Here is a 27,272-nt window from a genome sequence, read left to right on the forward strand (position 1 = left end):
CAAAGAGTATCACAATATATGTACATAGATACATACTGAAGTGAAAATGCCGGTCTCTTAGTTCTCAAGCGCGGTTTTACTTAAACGCTTTTGATCAAAATTTATTTTTTTATTTAAAAATGCAGTTTTGTGTTATTTCATTTCAACTAGGGCTAAGTTATAAACCTTTTACGTACGTACATACGTGTGTTTCTGTATTTTTTTTTTCTAAAGAAAAAAATTTGTATTCTTTTTATTCTAGTGCTAGCGCTATTTATAACCGCCTAGGCGATTTTGGCCGAGTCCAATTAAGCACGTCAATCCTTTATCTTGTATGTCCAACGATGCCAATTAAAAATGTCAAGTCCTCCATCTGGTCCATCCATCGCACAGGAAGTCTTCTTCTTCCACTTACGAGTTTCCAATACTAGAATACTTTCAGAGCTGATCAAAAGCTTTTTCTACTAATGAACTGAAGCATTAATCGAAACGAAATTTTTTACAAAATTTTGATCAGAACCGACAACTGAACCTTTTTTTTATAAAGGTTTAATATTCGACTTTGTGAGACAACATCAAGGCGCACGCCACAAATCGGAGGAGAAGCTCGGCCAAACTCCGAAGTATTGTGCAAGCGCTAATCTATTATTATTAAACATTTCATGAGCATGAAATGGTATTACAACTTTGGTCCGATGTTTATAAGTGCCAGAATAAGAGGAGATAGACCCATGAAAATATATACTTATATGATCAAAACGTCGAGCTGAGCCGATTAAGCCATGTTCATCTGTTTGTATGCAATCTAGCCTCCCAGTTTTCGAAACGTCCAACTGAAATTTGGTAAGTGTGTAACTGTTGATTCAAGTAACTAAATTGTATTAGAGCACAAAATCAGCTCCGATTACAACTGAATGTGTGTCGCCCGTCATCCAACTAGACGGTCGCCGCAGTCCCAAATCTAGTTAAACCGTCTCGTTGCCATAAGCATAAAGTTGAAGTGCCTTTATTTTCATTGTCATCTTGACGAAGTTACGTGGTGTGGCAAAACTGAACCCGAATCCACGAGAAACTGATAGCGATTGAGACGATCATAGAAATTCAACCTTGTTCATTGCGAAGTCAAGTCCTTCTCCACTTGGTCTTTCATCGCAGTCGGGGCCTCCCTCTTCCTCTGCTCCCACCAACGGATTTCGAGTTGAATACTTTTAGAGCTAGCGTTCTCGCTGTATTTCAATTCACCGCACTATGTCCATATCGTTGTAAAGCTCATACAGCTCATCGTTCTATCGACTGCGGTATTCGCCATTGCCAACGCGCAAAGGCCCGTAATTCTGCCGCCGAACCTTTCTTTCGAAAACACCTCATTTGACGAGAGTGACTTATAGAAAGTGATTTTTCTACGACAAGAGAGGACTTCACTTTTAAGGTTGACACTATTGGTATTAATGCTGGTTCCTTAGTAAACGAAGTGTCCTACTTTTTTAAACCAGTGACCGTCAACAGTTTTGTGAGTCATCACGCTTATGTCTTGATTGTTTTTCTGACGAGAGGAAACACTTCGTTTTGTCCTTGTTCACCACCAAACACACATCTTTTGCTTATCTATCTCAGACAGAACAGACACAGTCCTTTTTGCCGGTGAGTGTCCTAATCTGCTCATTGAAAATGGGCCGGCTACATCCATTGGAATTCACTCGTATACTGCCTCACCTGGCCATCACTTCTGGTTTTCGGTCCGTAGCTGCAATATACTCACGGCAGTTAGCAATCCACACAGTGACACATTGACGACAACCCAGTAAAACATCTCCTTGATCTCCTCCAGAATCTTCGAGATTACCAGGTGCCTTCCACTGGGTGCATTGAGGAATTCCATGAGAACGTCCGGAATTCTAATCTCTTTAGTGAGCATTTTTTTGGCTTTAGTTTGAGACCAGCGCCAGTTATCCTCTCGAAAACTTTTTCTTCTGGTATTTCTCAAGGTTTTTACCTAATAAAGATGTCTAAATACACCAAACATGTTTCCCAATGCAGTCTCTTAGGCACATGGTCCATAAGTCTTTCGAAAGAGCCAGGAGCATTGCATAATCCAAAGTGATTTGCCGTGAATTGTCACAGACCATCTCCAACGCTAAAGTCTATCTTCTTCACTTACCTCCACTTGCCAATAGCCCTCTTCAGATCAAGTGTTGAGAACCATTTCATGCTAGTCAACGAGTCCAGAGTATTATCGATCATTTAGATTCCGGTAGTTTACGCAAAACCACATTTAGCCATCCGTGCTCTTCACAAGTACTACCGGCTAACTCCATGGACTCGCTGATGGTTTAATGATACCTCTTCCGCTCATTGCTTTTATTATGTGGCTGATAGCTTCACGTTTGTCTAGTGCCACACTCCGAGGAGCTTGACGGATCGGCCTAGCAGCACCCACGATTGAGAGAAATAGAGGTTACGCCCATCACGGTACCGCTACGCCTCTCTCAGTGAATTTGACAGAATCGTTGTTTGTATGACGTCACACTTGTGCAACTTGTTTACGTTTTCCTTGCAACATTTTTTCTACATCTTCCATTCCTGCTCACGTTTTGGCGTTTCTCTCTCGCAATTGCACCAGTGTGATGTCACACAAAAGTTGTTCTCAAAAATCCTCTCTGATAGGCGCAATCTTGTATTCTATCATTCTTGAGCAGCACCAGTATCGAGGCGATATTTTACAATGTTCGTTCTGCCTGGTTTGTTAATACCCCTAGAAGTTCCTTGCCTTGTTCTGGTGTTTTTCCTTCAAACCTTTCGTCCATACATTGAAGTCTTCCGCAATATCACCATCGCCAACAGAATAGCTTTCAAGTAACTTTTCGCTATCAGTGATGGCCTCAACCTCCTTCATGATTAGGTTCCCCATTTCGATCTGGATACCTTGGATCGCTACTAGCGCGCCCTTTCCTATTGGCTCGTTTTAGTTTAACTATGGCTTAGTCAGCAGTGCGCGCTTCTACTCCTTAGGCCCTGGGTTCAAGGCGGCTGCCATTCTAGGTAGTCGGTTCGCTTACTCGTTGTCAGCAACTGCTATGTGACCTGGTACCCATGTTAATTGGATCTCATTGTTCTCCGCTAGGTTGTTGAGTTTACAGTGCACTCAAGAACCAAGGAGGACTTGACCTCAAATGATGAGAGCGCCTTGAGTTCCGCCGACTGTCAGGATAATTTCTTCGTAGGTTCATCTCTGCACACAGACAAATGGCACAGACCATCGCTTGAAAGATACTCGGGTATGCCCCCATGGGCACCGAGAGTTTTAGCCTTGGTCCGTAGACGCCTGCCCAAATGCCGTCGTGAGTTTTGGAGCCGCCTGTATACATTGAATCGAGCTCGCTTGGCTATACCTCTCCATGAGAGGTGCTCCAAGTTGACTTTGTGCAAAGCTCCATTTTGAATTTCCTGGAAAAGTTAACCACCTTAGGCGTAACATCTCTGGGGAGCAAAGCTAATGCATACACACGCCAGATGTTGAAGCTTGGTGAGGGATTGCCTTACCGTGGCAAGGGTGGCTCTCGAGACCCAAGCATCTTGTACTTCCGTAGATAAGGTGTACAATACAGTGTCCATAGACCTACCTACTCTGTCGGCATGTTGGTCAGGGTGTAAAGGCGCCTGTTTAAGAGTGATGTTCCTGATTTCATGGTCGATAACCTTCTCCATAGCCTTAAGCAGAAAGGAGGTTAGACTTACCGGCCTGAAGGACTTTGCGAGAGAGTAAGCACTCTTTCCTATCTACGGGATAAATATAACCCGAGCCCTTTGCCACAGCTCGGTGGGCGAGCGCTAGGCTAGCCCACATGATGTTGACCAGGGGTGGAAGTATGAACTCCTTATCTTGCCTCAGCAACACTATGCATCCGGAAAATGGGCCGAGGGCAGGGCAAGTGCACTTTCCATTGGCCAGCCAGATTGCTAGTCTGGTTTCTGTATGGTCCCTCGCCAAGGCTTTGTGCAGCTTAGCGGCTGCAGAAGTCGATGAGAGTCCCTCACTGAACTTCCTGAAGCTGTCACATTTGACCTTCCTGATATCTTTAATGTAGTTGGCTAGACTGGTAGAATATTCAGCCCAGTGCCCTGTACGCTTTGATCTGTTGAGTAGTTTGCGTACCTCCTTTCTGAGCACCAATAACTCCCGAGACCCCCAAGCATCCCTTATAGTGGCATTTAACTCATTACCGGTGCTCTCTAGTCTCATGCAGTCTACGTGCCTCAGTTATGCATTCTTGGTATTGCATGCGAGTTGTCTTATAAGGAATCTGTTAAATGAGTTTTGCGTGCAAGAGGTTATCTAACGCACAACATTACATATGTAGAAGTCTGTTGGTTTTTGATTTCTATGTAAAAATGACATGCTATGCAGTGCAGTGCAAAGTATGCATAACTGAGCTATTACACTGAACTTCTGTTAAATTTGTCTTTAAATCTCGCTGTACTTTTACTAGTCGGTTTTTCTGGAGTTCCTTTTCACCTGCTTTGTTTTTACCTCTGTTCCTAGTGCACATTGGATAATCCTGTGGTCTGGCAGCGAGAGCTTCGACGAGATCCCTATTGGATGACCGGGGGGCAGCCTATCTTTTTCTAAGCTCTAGTTCCTCTTCCCTAGCCCTTGTACAAATGTCGGTGATTGACCAACATTGTGGATACTAAGTTCTTCACTTAAAATGTACTCTAAGAGACACTCACCCTTGCGGTTCAAGTCCGTGCTGCCCCACTCAACATTGTGGGTGTTCGCATCGCACCCGATGAAAAGGTGGAGCCGCCTCCTTCTACAAGGCTCCACTAGCTGCTGTACCTCGTGCGATGGGGCGTTATTGCTGTCCCCGGGAAGTGGGCTGCAGCAAACGCCACCTCTAAACTTCTGCCGATTATCGACTGAGTCGTCTGCACTGCGGCCAAGTCCTATGTAAGAAATTCTGTCATGCAAAAATAATCAGCAGGAGAGGTCCCAAATTACCTTTGTTGTTATGGCTAAGGCGCCTCACCTTGCCTCTTTAGGTTCACGGCTCTTGGATCCGTAGGATGCCCAGGTCATCCGTGACGAACCTGCTGGTGATGACCGCCGAAGCGGCCACTGCGTGATGCAGGTTGGCTAGGCCAAGTATCGTGGAGGCAACCATCTATAGAAGAAATAAATCAGCTGATACGGAAAAATCTAAATTCCGCAGAATTCTGCGCTACGGGCTACAACTACAGACAAATTATGCGGTGTTGAGTTTTCATTTACGTGGCGCTCTGGTAAGATATATCGGCTGCGTTTCTTTATACATTCCGGATAATCTCATTTCACAGCCGGAATAAACAGAATGTGTTTGAAATATATAGGTTAACATATCATCAAGAAGGTTCTAAAGAATAAGTAAACGTTCAGAATGAATAAAGAAATGCAGCCATCGTGTCAGCTGACTCGGGTTTACGTACCTGTGGGTTTATTTCGTTATTTCATATTTCCTTACCCAGAAATGCAGCGGATGACGGTTACTCGACGTTCACTTGAGACAATTTTGCGAAGACAAAAGCGATACACTTACATGATTCAATAATTAATTTGTTTAGGCGCGTCTGCTAACACCAGGCTCCTAAATACATGCTATGTACTGCTGCATGTGCAAAAATTTCGTTTATGCAATTTAGGAAATTTTTGCACATGCACTTCTCAACTGCCATGTAATTGAACTTTCTTAAGTTCTAATTAGATGGCACTTCAAAGTATGCTCGGCCTAGTCTGATGCATCCTCCGGACACTGCTTCCGGAGCATTTTGCGGACTCTGCATGACTTACAACCATGCAGAGGTGGCAAACGAACTTTGCCATTGGCCACAGTGCCTACCCACCATATTTGAACCAATAAATATTTTTTTTTATATTATATAAATACATACATGCGAACATACCGGTCTCCCCTCTCACTGAGTTATTCAAATTAATTATTGAATAATGATACATTTACACTTGTTCACTACTGCACACACACAAATTCAATTAATTGTCAAGACAATTGTCTTCGTCGCCACAGAATATACAGCAATAAACCTTTTTGAGTACTCCTCGGGGGTAAATCTGATCAGGGTTCATAATGAGAAGGAGCATGAATTTTGCCGATTCAGAGTTGCATACAAATTTACTGTGGTATGAAAGGGAGCAACAGCCGCACTATGGCAGAGTGGCACAGGTAATTTTGTAAACAAACAATTTTCTTATAATTATAAGAGATATCCAGCGTATGACCACCATAACCTTCGGAGTCTCCAAGCAAATGTGTGTCCTGAGTTTATACGGTAGCCATTCACAGCAATTACTATTATATGTGTGTATGATTCATATTTTTGACATTCTCTATTTTGATGTTGAGTATTTTTGAGGAGCTCCGGGTAATGGTCGCTCAAACTTGGGTGTGCTTAATGATTTCTCTGGGCGGATGCGCTGGCAGGCTTTGGAGCCTCTATAACTATACAATCCTTGTTTTGTTTTGGAATAAAAACTTAAATATATTCGGAAACTTAGAATTTTTCCTTGATAAATTCAAAAAATTCACGATTTTTTATAAAAATATAATCTTACAATGGATATTTTATTGATTTTAAATTAACATTTATGAAAGCTCCATTCAGTACTATAATTAGGTACGACTTGCGTTTCCAGTTTAAAGAAACACAAGCAATAATTATGTACTTTACTATTGACAATGCCGCATATTCATAGTCATATTCAGTACTCAACTAAGTCGAAACTATTCTAAGGGCCGTTTTCTGAAGTAACCTTTAGCTTTAAAGCTCACGTTATATTTAAAGGCTACATTAAAATTTATGATTGTGTCTAAAGTAAATCATTTTATTGACGGTTTTAAATTGATTTACAACCAAGAAACAGACATACGTCAAAAACCGATAATAGAAATGTTTAACATTAGACATAGCTTTATTTTTAATCCAACCTTTAGATATAAAGTGAGCTTTAAATTTAAAGGTTACTTCAGAAAATGGCCCTAAGTCACAGCTAAAGCTATTCATAGTCGCCTTAGTTTCGACTTTTCTGGTTAAGTACCAACTTAAAATTTAGTTTCGGCTGCAGCTGCAACTAAGTCGTAACTAGGAAGAAGTAGTTTATCAAATTAAGGGAAAACAGGCGAAATATGTCAAAATTAAGTTGGTAGAGGGTGGATTTTAAAATATTGAATAATCTCCAATTAAAATATACAAAGATCGATCCATTTTAATCGGAAGATAAAATTAAATACGTATTACAATTCGAGTAAAGCTACATCACAATTTTATAATTGGAATAATTTAGATAAATTCTCAAATAATAAGTCAGTTTCACGCTAGTTATTTTAAAGTAAATTTGTGCATACCATTTAGATATCTACTATTTGTATGTTTCACAGCATGCTTTCGATAAACATCGACTTCACATCACTGCGTTTGTTCTGGCTATTTCACACAATTAACAAGAAAAAGATACCTTATTCTTTTGCATAATCATGCAATGAAAATAAAAACTACATAAACGGATGATCAAACTTGACATTATTTAATAAAAATGTAATTTTTCCGAAATATCGTAAAGAAAAATCGATACATCTTCACACTCGTTTTGCTATATCGTAAACTAAGCCGAAAATACTTAGTAGAAGTCTGAATTGCGACTATGAATAGAGGTAAATTTTAAGTTGGTACTTAAATTTAAGTTGCAAATTTGTTAGTTTCGACATAGTTGCTGGACTATGAATACGCGCCAATATTCTTAATTAAGAATTGATATTATATGTAACCTACATTTTGTTCATAAATAGCACAATTATGTATATATATTCTATCCTCGAAAAGAACTTTTTCTAATCATGAGGCGAATTCCCCACAGTAAGCATTACCGTGCGCGCAAAACAAAAACGCTGCACACAACCCCAAAGTACTCCTTGGGGACCAATTGGTGAAAAACTGCGACAGTGAATTGGAGAGTAAATTGGACAATTTGGTTACGTCTTGGTTAATTTGAGAAAAAGAGGCAAGACGACATTCTTAATTGTCTTGTCTCAAATTGTCTTATGCAAACTCAGCGTTAGCTGCTGTCAAAACTAAAACTCAAAAAAAGTTTACATGAAAATGCAACAACAACGATGTGATCCTGATAGAACTGAACATATTCTTGGCCAATTGACAATAACCATTCCATCACTCTCCTTATTACTTTTCATGCGGTCGATTCCCGAAATGTATTGGTATTCGCCATATACCATAGAAGCATATATATATATATATCCTTTGGTGCTCCAACCTAACATAATCCATCATGTTCTTTGCTGGAATATAAGGGGCTTGCACCATAGCGTTCTATAAAATAAGTAAATGGAATTATATGTATAAGGTACCCAACAATTTATTAATATTCTTACCAATTAAAATAAGAGCAGTCGAGCGATTTAGTCTAAAATGCTGCCTAAATTCGAGGTCACTATATTTGTCTATAACAGCTAAAAAGTTTTAAATTCTTGTGCGCTTCTCTTCATTTCCTGAAGTGCTTATCGTACTTGAGGAGAATCTAGAAGATCTTCCGTCGAGACGCTGGTGTTTGCTGATTCGGATGACGACGATTCACACATCACCTACGTTACACATAGTAAAATAAAATAATTTAATTACTGTAACTTCGAACATTAAAATGTTAACTTACTTCAAATAATTCCGCTTCCATAATTTCTACTTTTGTTTTTCGATTATTCTTTTCTCTCAAGTAGCTTGTTTATATTTCTTCTTCTTACTACCAAAACAGAAGTTTAATATCAGTGCCGCCAACACCCATAAAAATGATCCGAATCGTTTCCGTGAGAATTGATCGTGATACTGAGCTGGATAACCCGAAGAAACTCGACTACACATAACCCCACGTTTCCACTTTCGATATGTATTTTATCGTCTGTCAAATTTCTGTTTTAACGTTGTCCAGTTTTCTCGCGTGGTTACATGAAAACAAGGTGTCCAGATTGTTAAAAAAAAGCGAAATTTCTAAAAAAAAAAATCGCCAAAAATCGCAAATTTTTTTTTTAATAAAATTCATGAATCTTTTATTTTAAAAATTAGATCTTTGTATAATATGGTTTTTAAAACCAAAAACGAATACAATACCTTCAGAGGGTAATAATAAATAACACAAATCACTTATATAATAGTGATGTACAAACAATTTTCTTTCAAAATACGCATACTTTTTAAAAATATTTGTTTAAACACATTTTGCATTAGTACTGCGCAATTATTACATTTATTATAACTCATATTATTTGATTAATCGCACAATTCGCTCGGCGCTAAAAATTAAATAAAAACTTATAATAAGGCGAGATCAGCTATTTCCACAATTTCCTCAAAGTCACCTATAGTGTCTGAATGATTTACATATATGTTGTCGTCATATATTGAGCTATTCAACCTTGAGAACATACTGTTTGATATTGGAAACGTTTTTGCAGCAGAAACTTAGTCTGTTTCAATAGCAGTCCGGTTTACAGGATTTAGTCAGAACTTACAGGAAGTCGTTCCTATTGACATAAAACCTGTAAGTGGGAACACTTTTGAGAGAGTAACTGAGCAACTTCCTAGTCAGAAGTTACAGAATTTAGTCCGGAGTTTCTTTTCCTGTAAGTTTATGAAAAGTGTCAAACGATCAGCTGATTTGCATGTGCAAACAAAAACAATAAACGGTGAAAGCAAAGAACCTTATAATTGTAAAAAAAAAATGGAAGTAAACAACGAAATGTTTGAATATGTATTGATTTTAATAATTATTTAGGTCGGTGTTATGCAAAAAGTTTGTTTGGCAAACTGCGAGCAATTGTTGTTGCAGCAAACTCGGAGAGAGCGAGTTTGGCGACTCTCACAGCAAACTAATTTTGTTTGGTCAAACTGCAGCAAATTCGGTGTTGCCATATACGAAAATTTTAGACAATTGTTGCTATACACAAAAATTGTCGTGATACCGAAAGCCAGAGAACTGAATTTATGCTGTAGGAGCTTCAAAGATTAGGGCACAGTTAATTGCCTATACGATATAAAAAAAAAATATTTTAATTGTGCGCGTTATGTACATCTGAAATTCTCATTTCGTGTTGGCAATAGCCATGAAAACCATAATGAACGTGCAACCATGTGCCAAACTCGACATAACCACCTCCGAGCAAACTAATCAGCCGCCATTTAATTTGGCAAACAAAAGTTTTTCTGCATAACACCGACCTTAGTGATATTTCAGCCAAATCAGTGTTGTACAAATGACATGTAAACAAACCGACTGACGTTAGAAATAGTGCTTTTTGCGTTCACGTGCCCTTCTGCATCTGTTCTCCTTTTACTCTCACTTGAGAGAGTAAAATCGTAGTTTGACAGTTCCACAGGTTTTAGTCCGACACACAGACTAGCTATTAAGGCTCTGTTATGCATACTTGGCATTGCTTGAGAGTTGTCACATGAGGAATCTGTTAAATGAGCTTCGCGTGTAAGCGGTTTCCCAACGCACAGCATTACATACGTAAAAGTCTGTTGGTTTTTGATTTCTACGTAAAAATGGTATAGCAGTGCATGCAATGCCAAGTATGCATAACAGAGCCTTTAGCCTTCCGATAACACTTTATTCGAACTATTGAATTAAGGTTTTCCAACCTCATCCTATTTCGAGTCTTATGCAGCGTTTTTGCTGCATTTAAAATGCAACATTTAGCACTTTCGAACATATGTTTTCGAAGAGCGTTCATGCTATAGCATTTAGCATGGTGTAATAATAACAAGGTGTTGTCAGTAACTTAACCTCACTTTTTCGGCAGGTCTATTCCGGTCACGCATTTTAAAGTAGTAGAAAAAGTACTAATTATTTACTACTTTTAATCCGTTCGTGCATACTATTTCAAATTAAATGTAGAAAAATGTTTAATTACAGGCTTATAAGCCTGAATATATGTTTGTATCGTAAGCTCCACACAGGTTGCACATATATTGTAACTTATAAAAAAGTACAGGCCGTAAAATAAGGCAATTTCCTATAAAACTGTAAATGATTTTTTAAATAGATTAGTAATAATAATAATAGATAGATTGGCGCTTACACATTTGGCCGAGCTTCTCCTCCGACTTGCGGCGTGCGCCTTGATGTTGTCACACAAAGCGGAGGGACCTACAGTTTTACGCCGACTCNTGTCGAATTCATTACGGAAAAGACGCGCTCAGCAAAACATGGGAGTGCGGCAAAGATAATAATATGAATTTACTTATATTTCCAAACATTTTATGCGGTTTTCACTCCGCAAGCAATTATCCAAAATTCTTCAGAGTCGGATGGAATGGTTCTGAAAAAAGTTATTCCATGGGAAAGTTAAAATATTTAAATATTCAGTTTCCGCTGCTTTTCTTTCCTTCAAAGTCAAATAGTGAATTGGCAGATCCCTTAAACTCGCCCTCTTGTGATTCACACACTTTTTTGGTGACAAAATCAAAGCTTTTTTATACCATGTTCTGGCCGACATCGAAAACATGTTTTTGTTGCTAAAACTGGATTTCGACCTAAAACTTTTGTTTTCGTCNAGTTTTGCTTATGCGTAAAAGCCCATTTAGCGCATTTAGCTCTAAATGCTACTCTAAATGTACATTCATCCATACAAAATTCGTCACCTAAATGCAATTAAATGCATCTACATATTTGCATTAAGAATCTAAATGCTAAAAGCAACCCTGTGATCTTCCAAAATTTCCACGATTCGAACATGGTTTAAAGAGAAAAAGTGGCAACATTGCTTTTTCGGGTATACAGTTGCTAGCTGCGTTTCAGTGATCGCCGATCGAGATTTCTTTTATTTTGCATTACATATTTGGATAAAGAAAAGTTAAGCAAATTCAATATCGATTTGATACTGATAGAAATCTGGATCAATTTGTGATCAACTCTGTTTGGTTTGTTTCCTAATTAAGTGAGGAAATTTTAATTGAATGCGCCGACAAATAAATATATACACAAACAAATGTTCGGTTATGGTTAAAACAATTCAGGTTTTTGTATTGAATTTTTGGTTTAAAATTAATTTTTTCCTTTTCAGTAGGTGTTTTTGCACATTATCTTATCGTAATAGATACGGATCTGAATAAGCTACTGGAACATGGCTCTTTGTCAAAAGCATACGATTTCGAACACGCGTAAATGTACATTTGCTAAATGCGATAGCATGAACGCCCTTCGAAAACATATGTCCGAAAGTGCTAAATGTTGCATTTTAAATGCAGCAAAAACGCTGCATAACAACATGCAACATCTAGTTACATGCCCCTCACAGTGTTGGCATTTTTGGTACAATTGTACTATATTGATACGACTTCGTTTACAGTATACTTTCCTAGTACGAAGTAGTTCTTAGTAAAATTTTTTGATGAATACTAAAAATATATGGCTCTGAAAATTCGCAGCGTGAAATTTTTTTATTCTCTTTTTGTTTTTGCCTTTTTGTATTTGCCTTTGTAAGTTTTGAAAAATTTTTTAAATGACTTGAACGAGCCATTATAATACAGCTAAGGTCTGCTATCAGCTTTACATTCCTATGCAAATTCTGAAAGAATATTTTCGATACTAAACTTTATTAAAACAAAATGTCGAAATCAGATTCATATAGAAACAAAGTCTTCGTTAATTAAAACAATAGATTTTCTTTAATATAATAATTGTATGGCATGTGAGTGCCAGTACATTCATCCATTCAAAAAACGTACTAGGGCAAAAGAGAAGGCACGCCCCTGTTGCTCACTTTTACTACAATTATAACGTGTTGTGCCTTCTTGTTATCTACGTTCTTTGGTAAAGTTTTGATAAGCACTTGAATTGCTACTAAAATGTCAAAAGTTATTACCGAATCCAAAGAAGATGTCTTCTTTATCCATAAACTTAAAAATGCTTTTTGTTAAGAAGTTTACCTGAAAATATGGGTATACATATTTGTGTTAAATGAAGTACATGTGTACCTGGAATCAAGTTGTAAAAGTGTAAAATACGTAAATGTATGTACATAAACTAGAAACTTTCTCATGAATACCATAAAATCTTTGGTCTTTAGGGGAATGTACTAAGCAAATATATGAACAAATTAAAAAGTTGATACAATTTATAGTCGAAAAGTACAGTTTTTGAATATATTTCGTACTCAAGGAAAAATTCAACTTCCTAACACTGTGTGTGAATAGCCTTCAACCCACAATCCCAAAACTCTTTTTCAAAAGTGTTTTCGTTGTCGGTTAGAACATGGTATAATGAATTAAACTAAAGACGTTGTATTAACAAAGAACACGGCGCAGCTCTCTGCTAATACATCTACTTGGCAGCACTGTTTGGGGAGCTTTTTGTTTTGCCCCAATCTTCACTTGCATTCAGTTTTCGCGTATTTGTCAGCAATAACGGTAGTTGTTTATCAATCAGTCGGTGAAAGTGGGAGGCCTTCGATAAAAATAAACACGACTTCTTTATTTTTAATTAATAGCCTTTGGAAAAATACAGTGTGCTAATACAAATCAGCTTTATGACCAACACCAGAAACAACAACAAAGCGACAAACCGCAGGCGTAAAAGGCCACTGTGATACGTACTGGAACAAAGCGAGTGGTTGCAAAAGCCACCTGCAGTTAAATAAGTTTCCTCGCATTTACTCTGCTCACTATTTCGCTGTTTGAAAGTCAATATTTGTTAACAAACCCAAGCTGCAGCAATGAGTTCATACCCTTTCGTCGCACCCGGAACTGTAGGTTTTTTAGTAATAGCAATAGGGCTTTCTACGCTAACATCTGGTAGCGTAATACCTGCAGCGCTGCGGGGTGGCCCCGTTGCACCTGAACAAGGTCTTTATGATGCCAAGGATAAGGTGACAATACTTACAGTGAATAATTTTAATGATACAGTTCTGCATCAAAATCGCTCCTTGCTTGTAGAGTTTTATAATACATTTTGTGGACATTGTCAACGCTACGCTCCGCGCTACAAAGCTCTAGCGGAACGTTTGTATCCGTGGCGAGAAACCTTACTGGTGGCGGCGATCGACTGCAACGCATTCGAAAACACTGGAATTTGCCGTGATTATGAAATATTTGCATACCCTACATTACGTTACTTTTCACCTGGCTTTATGTGCAAAGAGGGAAGTTATGGTCAAGAGGTCAAAGCACATGTCGAACTAGATGAGCTTGCGTCAAATATGGCTCAAAGGTTAGCAGCAGAAAATGGCACGGACAGCTTGCCGAATTTTCCAAATCTTCACAGTGTCGGCGAAATTGATGAAAAAACACTTTTCAATGGCTTGGATAGCAATAAAAAATTTGTGATATTAGCGTACGAACCGGAAAATAGTACTTTAGGAGTAGAGAGTGCTTTACAATTCCACTTGTGGCCAGATGTACAAGTACGACGCGTCAACGACTTAAATGTGGCCAACAAATTCCAAATCGATGGTATCCGTTATAAGATAGCAACAGTTGATAGGCAAGGAAATGTAGTACCTTATGGAGTAGCAGAGGACACAGCCGCTGCATACGCGGCTACAATTGAAAGTTTTCTAGAAGCTCAGCATTTTAAACCGCGCTTAACAAAAACACCAACAACCGAAGATAGCATTGCACAAGTTACTGACAAAGACAGTGGACGAGCTGCTATTATCAATGAAGTGCTTCGTAATAAGCATTTCGTTTATCAGGTGAGTGAAAATGTAGAGAAAGTTTCTTACTTTGAGAAATAAGTATGTACCTATAATATATACATATATAACGTATTTAAAATTTTGGTATAATTATGAAGAGTGCAGAAAACTTATAAAATATCCCTCTCGCCTTTACGACTTTCACAGAACCAAAAAAGCCCCCAAAAATAGGTGAAAATGACCGGGCACTATGACTTACATACGAAATCATTTGTATCTATGTAAATTTCCATGCAAAAAATTAGCAAAGACGTACCGGTGTGGATTATATGAATATTTTTATTTATATTTTTTTATGTATGTTATCGCATAACTTTGGGCCACGTCAACCAATTTCGGTAATTATTTTTCTTTGGAAAGGTAGTCTCACAGGTTGTCCCATACTAATTTTGTTTAGATCCGATCATTTGATCATGAAAAAAATAACGGTATTCCAAAATTTTTGTACATATGAGAATTGAAGTCAGTAGTGTTTTTTTACTTAAAATTTACTTGTTTAAAAACTTGTTGCCACTGTAAATTTGTTTTCAGGACCAAACTTCAATAAAAAGGGACCAAAATGAAAAAAATGAGACCAATTTGTTTCGCATTTCATTGGCATACAAGCAATGCTTGCAGTATTTTATTTAACAAAACATGTTCATAAACGCAAACATTGGTTTCTAAACAATAACAAAAAAATTTTCAATTCAAATTGCACTTAAAATAAAATTAACATACAATTTATCACATGCGGACAGATACATCAATTTTATACCAGAGACATAACTATTATAAGAGAAAAGAATAAAAGTCAGTCAATAATTATCAAGATAAAAATTATTCGAGTCATCTATAATTATTATTCAAGGACTTATATTATAAAAGTCCTTTCATATGTGTATCTCAGTAACCTTTCAATGAATTTGTACCAAACTCGGTACGATTATTGTGCTCTCCACGTAAAAGCAAAGTGTTGAAAATTATTGAAATCGGACTAAAATTATGCCCACTTTTCATATAACGTAAATTTCTGTAATGCTTTTAACTTCGAAATTTAAGTACGCTAATTTGCTCAAAATTGATACTCCAATAATCCCTTGGAAAAAAGTAACATTAATACGGAATTTTGGAAAATGGGCGTGTTTGGCAAGTGTTAGTAGGACAGTTTATGGTTTGAATGCACCGATTAAAAGAACGTTAACAGATATGAATATGCTCTCTCCTTCTTTAGATTTAGATTTTTATTGCCAAACCCTGTATTACGTAATATCATAACATTTTATCCCTGTTATAATGCTCGCTAGCTTAATTTGGTAATTTATTATTAAGACTTGTAATGTATCGTAATTCATACTTACATATGTACTTGTTAAGCTTAAAACTTTGTGGTAGTCGTGTACTATGAATTTAGACTAATGGCGATTTCGTTTCTACCAAAAATGTCGTCTTTTGATTGCCCCTTTCTCTTTTCGTGTGCGGTTCAAAAATAAAGACAAAGGGTGAGCAAATTTTGTGTTCATTTCTTAAAATGTCACACTCTTGTAAGGCAAAAAAGGCACATTCCCTGCACTTTGAAGCTTTGTCAGGGGTGATGGTTGCCCTGAAAATCAGCTCGTTGCTTATAACGACAACATTATGAGTTCCGTGAGATAGGCACGGACAAGAAGGAAAAAATGCCCTTTTACAGGGTTAAGTGTAACATCTAACACATTTTGCACCGGGGAAGGGACCTTTTTTTTTTGAAGAAACGAAATCACCATAAATAAATAAATATAACTTACCTACAAGTTTATTTCATTATGTCTAACTGAACGTACTATTGAGGATGTTTGAAATACGGAAATGTGAAAAAACTATATTTAGAAATTGCGCCGGGTATTTTATTTTCGGCCCCGTCCGAAATTAGACTTTTTTACTTGTTTCAAACTAATTTTATTAAAAAAAAAAAACTCGATTTTGGAAATATTTTAAAATCGGTACAAATTTTTTTGGCGCAAGTCCTAAAATATAAGAAAACCCGCAACTTTATTTGGCAAGGCACTCTAATGTATGTATGTATATATGTAGATATATGTATATGTAATACATATGTAAGTACCTGACTTGATAAATTATTATTGCATATACTAAATAGCATCACCAAATTTTATATGAAGCTAGTGAACCCTCATGGCGGTAAAAATTCAATTTTAAAAACTAAAAAATCCTCCACATGTTAGTCAGAGTTATAAGAGATCCGAGTGCCATATTTCATCAAACCCGTGCAGCCGTTTCTGAGTGAAGAGAAGTCTCGCATAGTGTATGTTTTTAATTTCATCGAATTTCAAATCACTATAATATGCTAATGAAAAAAGTTCTTAACTAAAAAAAATAAAACTTTATAATACATCTACAAGCTAATATGACCTCTCATTTTTGAAATTCCTTTTCAAAAGTATTCTCAAATACAAATTTTCTTAAATCATTTTCATCTGACATTGTGATACACATGTATTTCAATAAACTGATGAACTTATTCGTATTTGATTGCTCGAACAAATGGCAAAGGTCAGGAAGAAATCCCTTTCAAACCCCTTTCAATTTATACCCATCTTTTAATAATTCATCCAACTTACTGAATAATTTGAGTTTAACTTTTTAAACACCTGGCAACTCTCTTGAAATATTTGAAATGTTCAAATTAAAGATTTCTTAGCATTCCTTCGTTTTGACTGCGGTGTCTTTATATTGCATATACTTTTTGAATTAGTTAACTGAGTTAGACCTTTCAAAGTACTTTCAAGCTTAATCATTGTTAACTCTCCTTCGCCGGACACTACTATACGTATTTGATTTAATTGATGAATTAAGTGGAATTTTAATTTTCAAACAACCCCGCTAAATACATTTCAGAAATAAAACATATTCAAACGCCCTTCGATTGATACCCATATTTTAATAATTCATTTAACTTATAAACTATTTTGATTTTAACTTTTTAAACAGATGGCGACCCTCTTCCAACACCTCAAAAATATTCTTAAATTTCAAACTAAATATTTATTAACACTCCTTCGTTTGACATCCACATTTTGATATTTTGTCTAACTTGTGTATAAGTAACCTAAATTCGACATATTTATATATTTTCAAACTACTTTCTGTAACCCGTTTCGTTTGGCACCCATATGGTGATAAATATCGTCGTTTAAAGTACAAAACCGTGTATCGTCATTCTGCAAGACCGCGTAACTGACATTGGCTGCCAAAAATTGGATTTGCTCTTACAAGCTATTGGCTCAATCCTTATCCATTCGTCCTGAAATATACTAGCCAGAAATGCGCTTGCCTTATAAAAAAGAGAACCATTTTGAAATATGAATGTTTTTACGTGCTAGAAAATAATTTCTACAAGTTCACATACGCGGTTTTGCATTTTGCTGATACGCGGTTTTGCACTTTAAACGACGATATTTCTCTTAATATGATTTTTTAAACAGATGGCAACCCTCCTATACTTCAGCTGAGAAACAAAACTTTTCAAAACCATTTCGATTGATACCCATTTTGTAATAATTGATTAATTTTTGGAAAATCGGAAGAGCGGTGCGGATTTGATTGTCAATGCCATCAAATAATTTGACTAAAATTTTTTAAAAGCTGGCAACTCTTTTCGAAAAACTAAAACCAGTTTGCACATCTACATGCCAAGTGCTTTAATAGGTTCATTCCTTATCTTTTTGGACTAAACACTTTTTTGGACACTTTTCAGATGTCAAAATGCCAGAGCGTAAGCAAAATGCGCTCACTAAAAGAGAATAACACGAAAAGTAAAGGAACGCAAAAAACCAAATTTTTAGTCCAAAGAATGGCAACAACAAAACTAATGTCAAATAAGAATAGAAATGTATGGAAAAAAACACGTTCACACAAGCACAAGCACAATAACACTGGCTATATCAATTATTTTTTGCCTCCTTCCAATTTCAATTCACTTTTTTTACTTTTTAGATTATTCTCACTTTTTGCGTATTCTTTAATTTCCGTTAATTTAAATTCAGTTGAGTTTGACACTTTTCAGGATTTTGCCAGAAAAAATTCTTCTGACTAAATCTGACTACTTCGGACTTTTTCTGGGAGATAAGGAACGCTCCTAATTTGACATCTCACTTTTGAAAATTGGGCGAACGGCGCAGAACTTTTATCCTGAACAAAAAATCCCTTCGTGTTTTATATATATAGATTGGCCATTTCTGACAACCCTCGATCAAACTGGTGATTCTATTCTAAACCCAGCCTATGTGTTTTACTAACCAAACGTAATGAGGCTCTGAATTTTACGAACAAAGTTCTTTGGACAACATTACTTGTGGACAGTGTTGCCGTTGAGAATTTTCAGAAAGTCGCAAAAAAGGGATAATTGACGAAAAAAAGGGTCACCATATTATGTTTGATTTTCCTTAATAGCAACAGAATAAATCTGCTAGAACGTTCCGCTGTTGAATTTCAAAAGAAAGTAGCGGGACAAGCTTTACACAAAACAGGGTTGGAAGCATACACAGAAATCAAGTTGCTGCAAAGAGAAAAGTTGTGTTTCCTTTAAAAGTTTTAAGTGATGAATTTATCGTCCTTACAAGAAGAAATATTTTTTTATAGCATGGTTCTGTTAACATTTCCTAAAAACCTCCTGAAAAATAGCAAAAGTCGCACATAATTTTGGGAAAGGGTCAAAAAATCTAAATTTTCAAAAAGTCCGGTCAAAGGCTATTGACGCCTAAAAAGGGTAAAATTGCTTTTTTAGTCGCACAACGGCAACACTGCTTGTGGATTAAACTGAACTCTTATTTATTTCGTACTTTAGATTTAATAAGTAAAAACGTATGTTCTGCTGGCGTTGAACTGTGTGCATTAATGTCTAGCATGTTGTCAAAGAACCAAATCTTTCACTTTACCAGAACAGTGTTGATTTTATTAAATACATTTAATTGGACCAAAGTAGCAACCGTTGTCGCGACTCGTCATTTTAGGTCATAAAGTACGGTTTTGTAGATTGATCAGTTTTTGAATGACTATTTTTCTTTCGATTTTAAAGACCGGATATGTTGTGCGAAGAAGATATTGGCTAACGACACTCTATAGAGCGAGTCTTCTCCAAAGCTATATCCCAAAGCCATGGAGGGAGGTAAGAGTGGTCTTTATTCCCAAGGCAGGAAAAGCGGGCCACAGCACTGCAAAAGATTTTGGACCCATCAGCCTCTCATCATTTCTTCTCAAAATAATGGAGAGGCTTCTGAGTCTGCAGATCACGCAACACCTTACTCCTGGGAACTTCAGCGGGGCTCACCATGCCTACCGTAAAAGTAGGTAGCCCTGCACGAGGTTGTTGGGAGTATAGAGCAAGCACTGAGTCACAAGGAATATGCGCTGGCAACCTTCTTGGTCGTGGAAGGCGCCTTTAAGAATGTTAATTTGGCATCCATACACTGCTCCATGGTGGTCGTAGGAATGAATCCAATGATCACTCTCTGGATCGACCATATATTGATCACCAGAAACTTCAATAGCTCCTTGGAAACATCAGATGTAAGGAAAACAGCCACACGTGGTACACTATCGGCATCGCTAGAAACCCTGCTGGATATTCCACCTAGAGCTGCTGAGAGCGCTCTAAGACTCAGTGCGTCTAACAGGTTGCGAACAACTTCACGAACAAAGGTCACGCCACAACCCTCGGGAGAGTGGGGGTGGTGTACAGCAACTGTGACTATCAGGTCACGGAAATTGACATCAATCGAAACCTCGAGATCCATTTTCCTGACAGAAGTGACTGGGAATTTAATATTGGTCTCAGCGATGACGGAATACCCATCTTCACTGACGGCTCCAAAATGGATATCGGAACAGGATCTGGGGTCTTCTCTCAGGAGTTATATCTGAGAGGGTCCTATAGACTGCGAGATCACTGCAGTGGTTTTCAGACTGAGATATATGCAATCCATATGGCGGGAAGGTTGGTGGGCATGATTGACTTAGCTCCATCTAAACTTCCCTTCGTTGTTGACAGTCAGGCGTCTATCAAAGTGTTAGGGTCGGCAACGACTAACTCGATATGCGTTAAAGAATGCCAAAGATCCCTACAAGTTCTACAGCAACACATAATCAATCTTTACTGGGTCCCGTGACATTGTGGTATCCCGGGAAATGAAAAAGCGGACGAATGTGCTAGGAAGGGATCTGAGGTGGGAAGCGATCCAAATCGTGAAACCTCCCCTGCGATTTCTGTCTTCAGAAGTTGAGAGACTGACTAGGGCAGCTACCAACAGTAGGTGGGAAAATCTGCACACCTGCATGGTATAACCATCGCTCTGGCCACGGCTCGATGAACGAAGAACAAGGAGCCTATTAAGGCTTTCAAAGTCAAACGTCAGGCTTCTCACAGGAATACTAACGGGACACTGGACCATTGGCCACATGGCTGCCAGGTTCGGAGCCCCGCATAACGATTTCTGTAGAAGCTGCAGGGGTGAGGAGGAGTTAGAATCCGTCCAGTACTTCCTTTGCGAGTATCCAGCACTTCGAGGAAAACGCCTCAAGTTTCTTGGGGACCATTTCTTCGAGAATCCAGGTTCTTGGGGGGAACCTTAGATATCTTGTAGTGGCTACTAAACCCCGATCGATTCGGTTCATCCATCTACGTTGTTGTCTGCTTCAGCTAAGGGAAGGCATGACTTCGACAGGGGCTGTCCATAGGGACAGGGTCGTTAGCTGTGCGGGGTTTTGAGGGCATGCAAAGAAGTGCCGTGAGTCATGTGGCGACTCACCGCATGCTGGGCAATGATTGGGCACATCTTCGTTAATTCAACTCAGATGTGAGTTTAGCCTGCTGCAATAGCCAGAGCGAAGTTGCCGTCATGGCCTGTCGGTGAGCTGTCGGTTCCAGAGGTTGTTTTATGAACCTCTGGACTTCGTCCGTCAATTCATATAGATTCCTTCTGATGTGCCATCACATGGGTTCCACCTTAGAAGGTTGACACCTTACTAGGAATTGCTCGCAGAGCATTGTGTTATGCTCCTTAATTGGGAGCATACGGGCCTCGTCGTGCAGGTTATGTTGCGGCTATGTTGTTGTTGTCCTGTCGCCTGTCCACATAGGCGCAGCAATTGTCTTGTATGTTGCCAACCACGTTTCTTTGTCTTTGCCCCAAATGCTTCCGGTCAGCGACTTGAGGACCTTGTTGCGGCTCTGTACTCTGTTGACAATTGCGGTTGTATGCGCTGAGAAGGAGAGCAGACTGTCGAAGGTAACTCCGAGGATTTTTGGGTTATTCACCGTCGGAATTGATTCGCCATCGACGTGAATACTCAGCTGCAGTCTGACCTCCGCCGTCCAAGTGGCGCATAAGGTTGCCGTGGATTTTGTAGGAAAGAGGATTTGGCTCCTTGCAGTGAAGATGCAAAAAAGCTCGGAGAGATAGCTGTTTACTTTCGAGCACAAGTTCCCAGACGCCATTATCCAATAGTCGTCAGCGAAAGTGGCAATATAGACTCCCTCTGGAATTCTAATCAAAAGTGTTTGTGAAGAAACGTCACAATTAAAAAACTTAGAAGCACTGAGAACATGGTGCGATAGAAGAATGGGACCAGATGGATCTTAACCTGGTACAATCTTTGTATTCTATAAAGATTGAAAAAACTTTTGCATGTATTCAGCAGCACGGAGATCCAAACAATTCTAAAAAAATACAAGCAAAAATAATAATAATATTTTTTTTTATATAAAAACAACAAAAATGCTATACTTACTTGTCAAGTAATACCATAGTAAAATATTATACTTTCACTGCTTTCGCAATGGTTCTCAAAAGGTAGTGAACATTGATTGTATTTGCTATAAATATATAAACACATACATATGTATATATAAGAGAACAATTTGAAGCAATTACCCTTTAATTAGAAACCAGCGGTACTAGCCCAAGCCAAAAGTGCTAAGTATATAGTGTAAAAAATTCGTGCTAAATTGAAATTTAAAATTTTAAACGCGTTTCCTGGCACACCCATGAGCGAAATATATCGTCACCTGAGATGCAAAAAGCCGTGACTAATACATTTTTTTTTCATAAAACGAAGTGTGAAGTTGTAATTCGATGAAATCAATTAAAAAGTGAATTTTTAATTTTTGGTTAGTTAGGACTTTAGCATTTCACCGACGATGTTTGTTACGTCTTTTTGCATTTCAGTTGACAATGTGTACATGCATACATACATACATATTTACATATGTACGTGTGCATGTTACACTCAAATAATAAAGCAATTATCGTAAAATTCTCTATTTAGTAAATCTAAACGTCAATTAATAATTATACAATAGATGCGTAGTTTTCATATCGTAAAAAACATTTTCAAATAATTTGTCGTAAATTAGTATATCATTCATTAAATTCAGTTTAAAATCATGCATGTACATACATACATGCATATGTATATATTTACGAATGTAAAAAATTCCGAATGCGGACATACTTACATACATACATAGTATTAAATACCAACATGCTTAGATATAATATACATATTTATTACTGTTTTTAAGCTAAGCATAACGCTAAATGTAAGTTAGAGTTATTGTTGGCAATTTGTACTATCGTATAAAAAATGCTAGCTATGACATGAGTTTACGACATTTTCACGTTAAAATAATTACCCATAATTCATAAACGCAAAAGCTCGAAAATGCATTTTTAGAACAGGTGGTGATTGCAACTGCCGCATTATTTATAACTATGATTTCACTCCAACAATAATGTGTGAATTTCCTCAAATATTTATTACTCGTGAACCAATGAAAATAATTCAATCATGATTTTTTTAAATCAACGCAAAAACTTTATATTTTATATGAAAAATACTCAAGTTGAAAGAATTAATTGAATTATTTCTTCAAGTTATGTATATATACAGCTATAGTCAGTGATTTAGCATCGAAATTGAAAATGATATTCATTGTAGCTTATGTTTATTTTTAATAATCCGATAAATGGATTTTGAGGAAAATAACGATAATCTTAAATTTTATATGAGACAAATTACTTGTTAGAATTTATAATTTTTGCGCTAAATCATTGTCCATAGCTGTATGTAAGTACATATGTAAATGTAAACTTTTTTAATACAACTGCAAAGGCAAACACTTTTCTAGGTTCATTTGAATTTTTTTTAATTAAATGAAACCTTTTTCAAATTAAATGAAACCGGTTTCAGATTAAACGAAACTTTTTTCAAATTAAATCAAACTGGTAATAAATTAAATTAAACCTTTTCAGATTCAATGGAATTCATCTGATTACTTCAGCAATTATGTAGCTACCTTTCATGCCACAAAAATTCATTCCTGTTATATTTCCGGGCTTTTCTTTAGATAGTTTAATGCCACGGGATATTATGGGCCATACTTACGGTGACCATAAATATGGATTCAAAATGAAGCACAATTTTTCAAAAATATGCCTACACATATTTACGTAGTATAAAAATATCAAAAGATTTATGAGTCTAAATTCTTAATACATTTTTAACTTTAAAAATGAATCACGTTTTCTTCATCGATATTAATATTTTTTTACATGAATATTTATAAAAGTATAGTAAAACATATTATAATTACAATAGCTTACACGAAAAGTGGAAACCTTTAAAAGATTATTTTATAGGCAAATTTGAGTTTGTCAAAACGAAAACAATATCCTTTTTTTTGATTTTTTGGTACTTTTCGCAGTTATTTGTTAAAAATCGACGTCATGAATCGACGTAAACAACGAGTTACAAAGTGCCCTTTACAAAAATATATAATTTGTGCAGATTGCGCTCCATAGCATCTACATTTCTAATCCGATTTTCATTATCTTTGGCTCAAAATTTACTGTAATGATATATCTTCCTTATCGAATTTTTAAAATAATGAAAAAAATAATCAAATGAAAATGCGTATTTGATTGAAAATATCTTTTTTTCGATTTTGACGACAAAATGCAAATGGTCGCCTGTAGCACTAATAATTTTCATTGAAGTCGCCACAAGTTATATATTTTGGTAACATCAATACCCTTCGAGCTGTAAGTCGCTTACGTTGATTGGGATATTTTTTGATGAGATATTGAAGAAAAGCTACGAAAAGTACCAAAAAACAATTTTTTTTTTAAAATCCATCCATTGTCCGATAATTTTAAAATAACGAATAAAATGCGGGACAAATTCAGGACACTTGGAAAAACTCAGTACATTTTCAGGTTTTTCAGGTTTGAGAAACTACGCAGGACCGATCTTTGAAATACAGTAAGGTCCTGCAAAAAACAGAACGGATGGTCACCGTAGCCATACTATATCATGGAAAAATAATATAACGGTTTTTATTATGAAAATAGCTTCTTTTTGTTTAAGGTTTTACCACACAGTCATTGGTGTACTTTTCTGTTGAACATTTTTGACACTGGAGCTGCGGAAGCTGAATAATTCATTTTGCACATACAATAATTATTTACTATTGAATATTATACTATTGTTTGTGATAACGGTAGTTAAAATTATAAAAAATGCTTATATTTTGTCACCTATTTCACTGCATTGAAATCTTCTGGATAACCTATGGGGATTGCACTTTAATTTGGTATATAATTCGATTTTGTATCTGCTTCAGATCGCTCTATCTAATCTAAGACGTATGAGTGAAGAATTAAATATATCTATAGAAGATTTGTTTACTTAAAGCAGCGTTTGCATTGTTCAGCTTTCGTTCAACTTTTTGTTGAATATTTCAATGATAAGTATATTTATTTAATTTAGATTATTTAAGAGGTAATCGATTGATCGATATAGAAATGGAAGCGTATGTTGAAGAAAGTACAAATAAGAAGAGTATGTATATGAGGCCATGATGGCCAGAGTAGCCTAACTGACATATCAAAAAAAGTTAAAATACAGTATTATAATCGAAACGGTAATAGTCCGAGGCACCGCCCTTCAGTATTCTTTTAATAAAATATGTAGCATCACGTAGGTGCAATGAACTTTTTAATGAAATACCGCCTTTATTTTTTATAGATCCTTCTTTCTCATATTACTAAAAAAATAGTTTTTAGATAGGATCTTCTGGCCCTCGTGCCAGTAAAAATGTGTTATGTTTGAAATGCAACCAAGGACGATGTAAATAAAAAATGGCGTCTACGATGTATTCGACATAATTATCAGTTTTTACCCGAAAACCTTTCCCGTACTTTTTAGTATTTGTCTCATTCTCTGTGTGAAATTTTGTTTTTTGACAGTTTTTCCAAGTTTTATCCAGAAAAGTTGAGGAACGAAACTATTTTTAACCGACTTCCAAAAAAGGAGGAGGTTATCAGTTCGTCGGAAAACTTTTTTATTATATTTTTTTTATGTATTTTACCGCTTAACTTGGTCGTCAACCGATTTCGATAATTCGGAAAGGTAGTGTCTCAGAGGTGCTCCCATACTAATCTGGTATTTTTATATGAGAATTGAAGTCGGTTTTGTGTTTTGCTTAAGAACTACTTGCTAAACTTCATTATCTAAATATGTACATATGTATGTATTTTATTTGTGCCCAATATCGCACGACCTTCTAGCACAAACAGTTGTTTAAACTTTGTTTTCTTTTTATTTTCAGTCTGATCTAGAAATGGCCATACGGCAAATGTTATTCAACGAACTTCCAAAAGCGCATGAAATACACGGCGAACAATTGTTAGCACTGCAGCGTATGCTCGCCGTATTGCAACGCTATCATCCACTTGGCCCACAAGGCAATGAAGTCATCCGACGCATCAACGAATATGTGCTGAATACAAACGAATCGTTGAAAGGTGCCGATTTTCAATCCGAGGTAGAACATTTGAATAAGACTTTCGGCCCCATATTCTCATCGAATCACTTTGTCGGCTGTGTGGCCTCTCAGCATAACAAACGTGGCTATACTTGTTCGCTGTGGACACTTTTCCATTACCTTACGGTGCAAGCAGCGCGTCGAGATGTCAATAACGATCCGCTAGAAGTGCTAACAGCCATACATGGGTATGTGAAATACTTTTTCGGCTGCACACATTGTTCCGAGCATTTTCAGGTAAGTGCACCGATGAAAGGAAAATGAATGCCTACATAAGTCATAAGAACATGAAAATACGCGAATAAGTAGAAATAATAATAAGCTTTAAAGGTTGTTTGCATTATCTACTACACACGCGTTTCAAAGTGATAAATATTGATTTTTTTTTTTTGCGAAGGATTTCTTTACTGTCAAGTTAAATATAAGCAAGTATTTAAGCGATAATTATGGAATTGATGACACCGTACCTACATTGACTCAGTTAACTTGAGTTAAATATTTTTGTAATATATATATAAACAGTTGCGTTTTTGAAGTGAAACTTCTTCATCGAGCTCAGAGATGTTTGCGTTAAATATTTAACACGGCGTTACCAGATCTGTATCTTTCGTTCGATTTTCAAATATGAGGTGTCAAAGATACAGATAAAGGTAAAGATAAAGATAAAGATAAAGATAAAGATA

General features: G+C 36.8%; 1 protein-coding gene and 1 long non-coding RNA gene across 2 annotated transcripts; one reads left to right on the forward strand and one right to left on the reverse strand.

The window, feature by feature from the left end:
- Positions 1-8,315: 8,315 nt before the first annotated feature.
- Positions 8,316-8,796, reverse strand: LOC108371122 (uncharacterized). The gene is made up of 3 exons (XR_001848716.1): positions 8,693-8,796; positions 8,415-8,624; positions 8,316-8,352 (listed from the first exon to the last, which is right to left on the reverse strand). It is a non-coding gene; the product is annotated as an uncharacterized LOC108371122 (long non-coding RNA).
- Positions 8,797-13,394: 4,598 nt separating this feature from the next.
- Positions 13,395-27,069, forward strand: Qsox1 (Quiescin sulfhydryl oxidase 1). The gene is made up of 2 exons (XM_017626613.1): positions 13,395-14,726; positions 26,374-27,069. Exons 1-2 carry the CDS (start codon positions 13,749-13,751, stop codon positions 26,851-26,853), a joined length of 1,458 nt encoding a protein of 485 aa, XP_017482102.1. The 5' UTR covers positions 13,395-13,748; the 3' UTR covers positions 26,854-27,069.
- The last annotated feature ends 203 nt before the right edge of the window (positions 27,070-27,272 follow it).

This window comes from Rhagoletis zephyria, unplaced genomic scaffold (assembly GCF_001687245.7).
Source record: "Rhagoletis zephyria isolate East Lansing unplaced genomic scaffold, Rhagoletis_zephyria_1.1 Rzeph_scaffold_00064, whole genome shotgun sequence".
In the NCBI taxonomy this organism is placed as follows: domain Eukaryota; kingdom Metazoa; phylum Arthropoda; class Insecta; order Diptera; family Tephritidae; genus Rhagoletis; species Rhagoletis zephyria.

What these genes read in the sequence shown, in the direction of transcription:
- Qsox1 (XM_017626613.1), top strand. Translation starts at nt 13,749, where the DNA reads ATGAGTTCATACCCTTTCGTCGCACCCGGAACTGTAGGTTTTTTAGTA. An exon ending in ATAAGCATTTCGTTTATCAG is followed by an intron (nt 14,727 to 26,373) that starts GTGAGTGAAAAT and finishes TTTTATTTTCAG; the next exon opens with TCTGATCTAGAAATGGCCAT.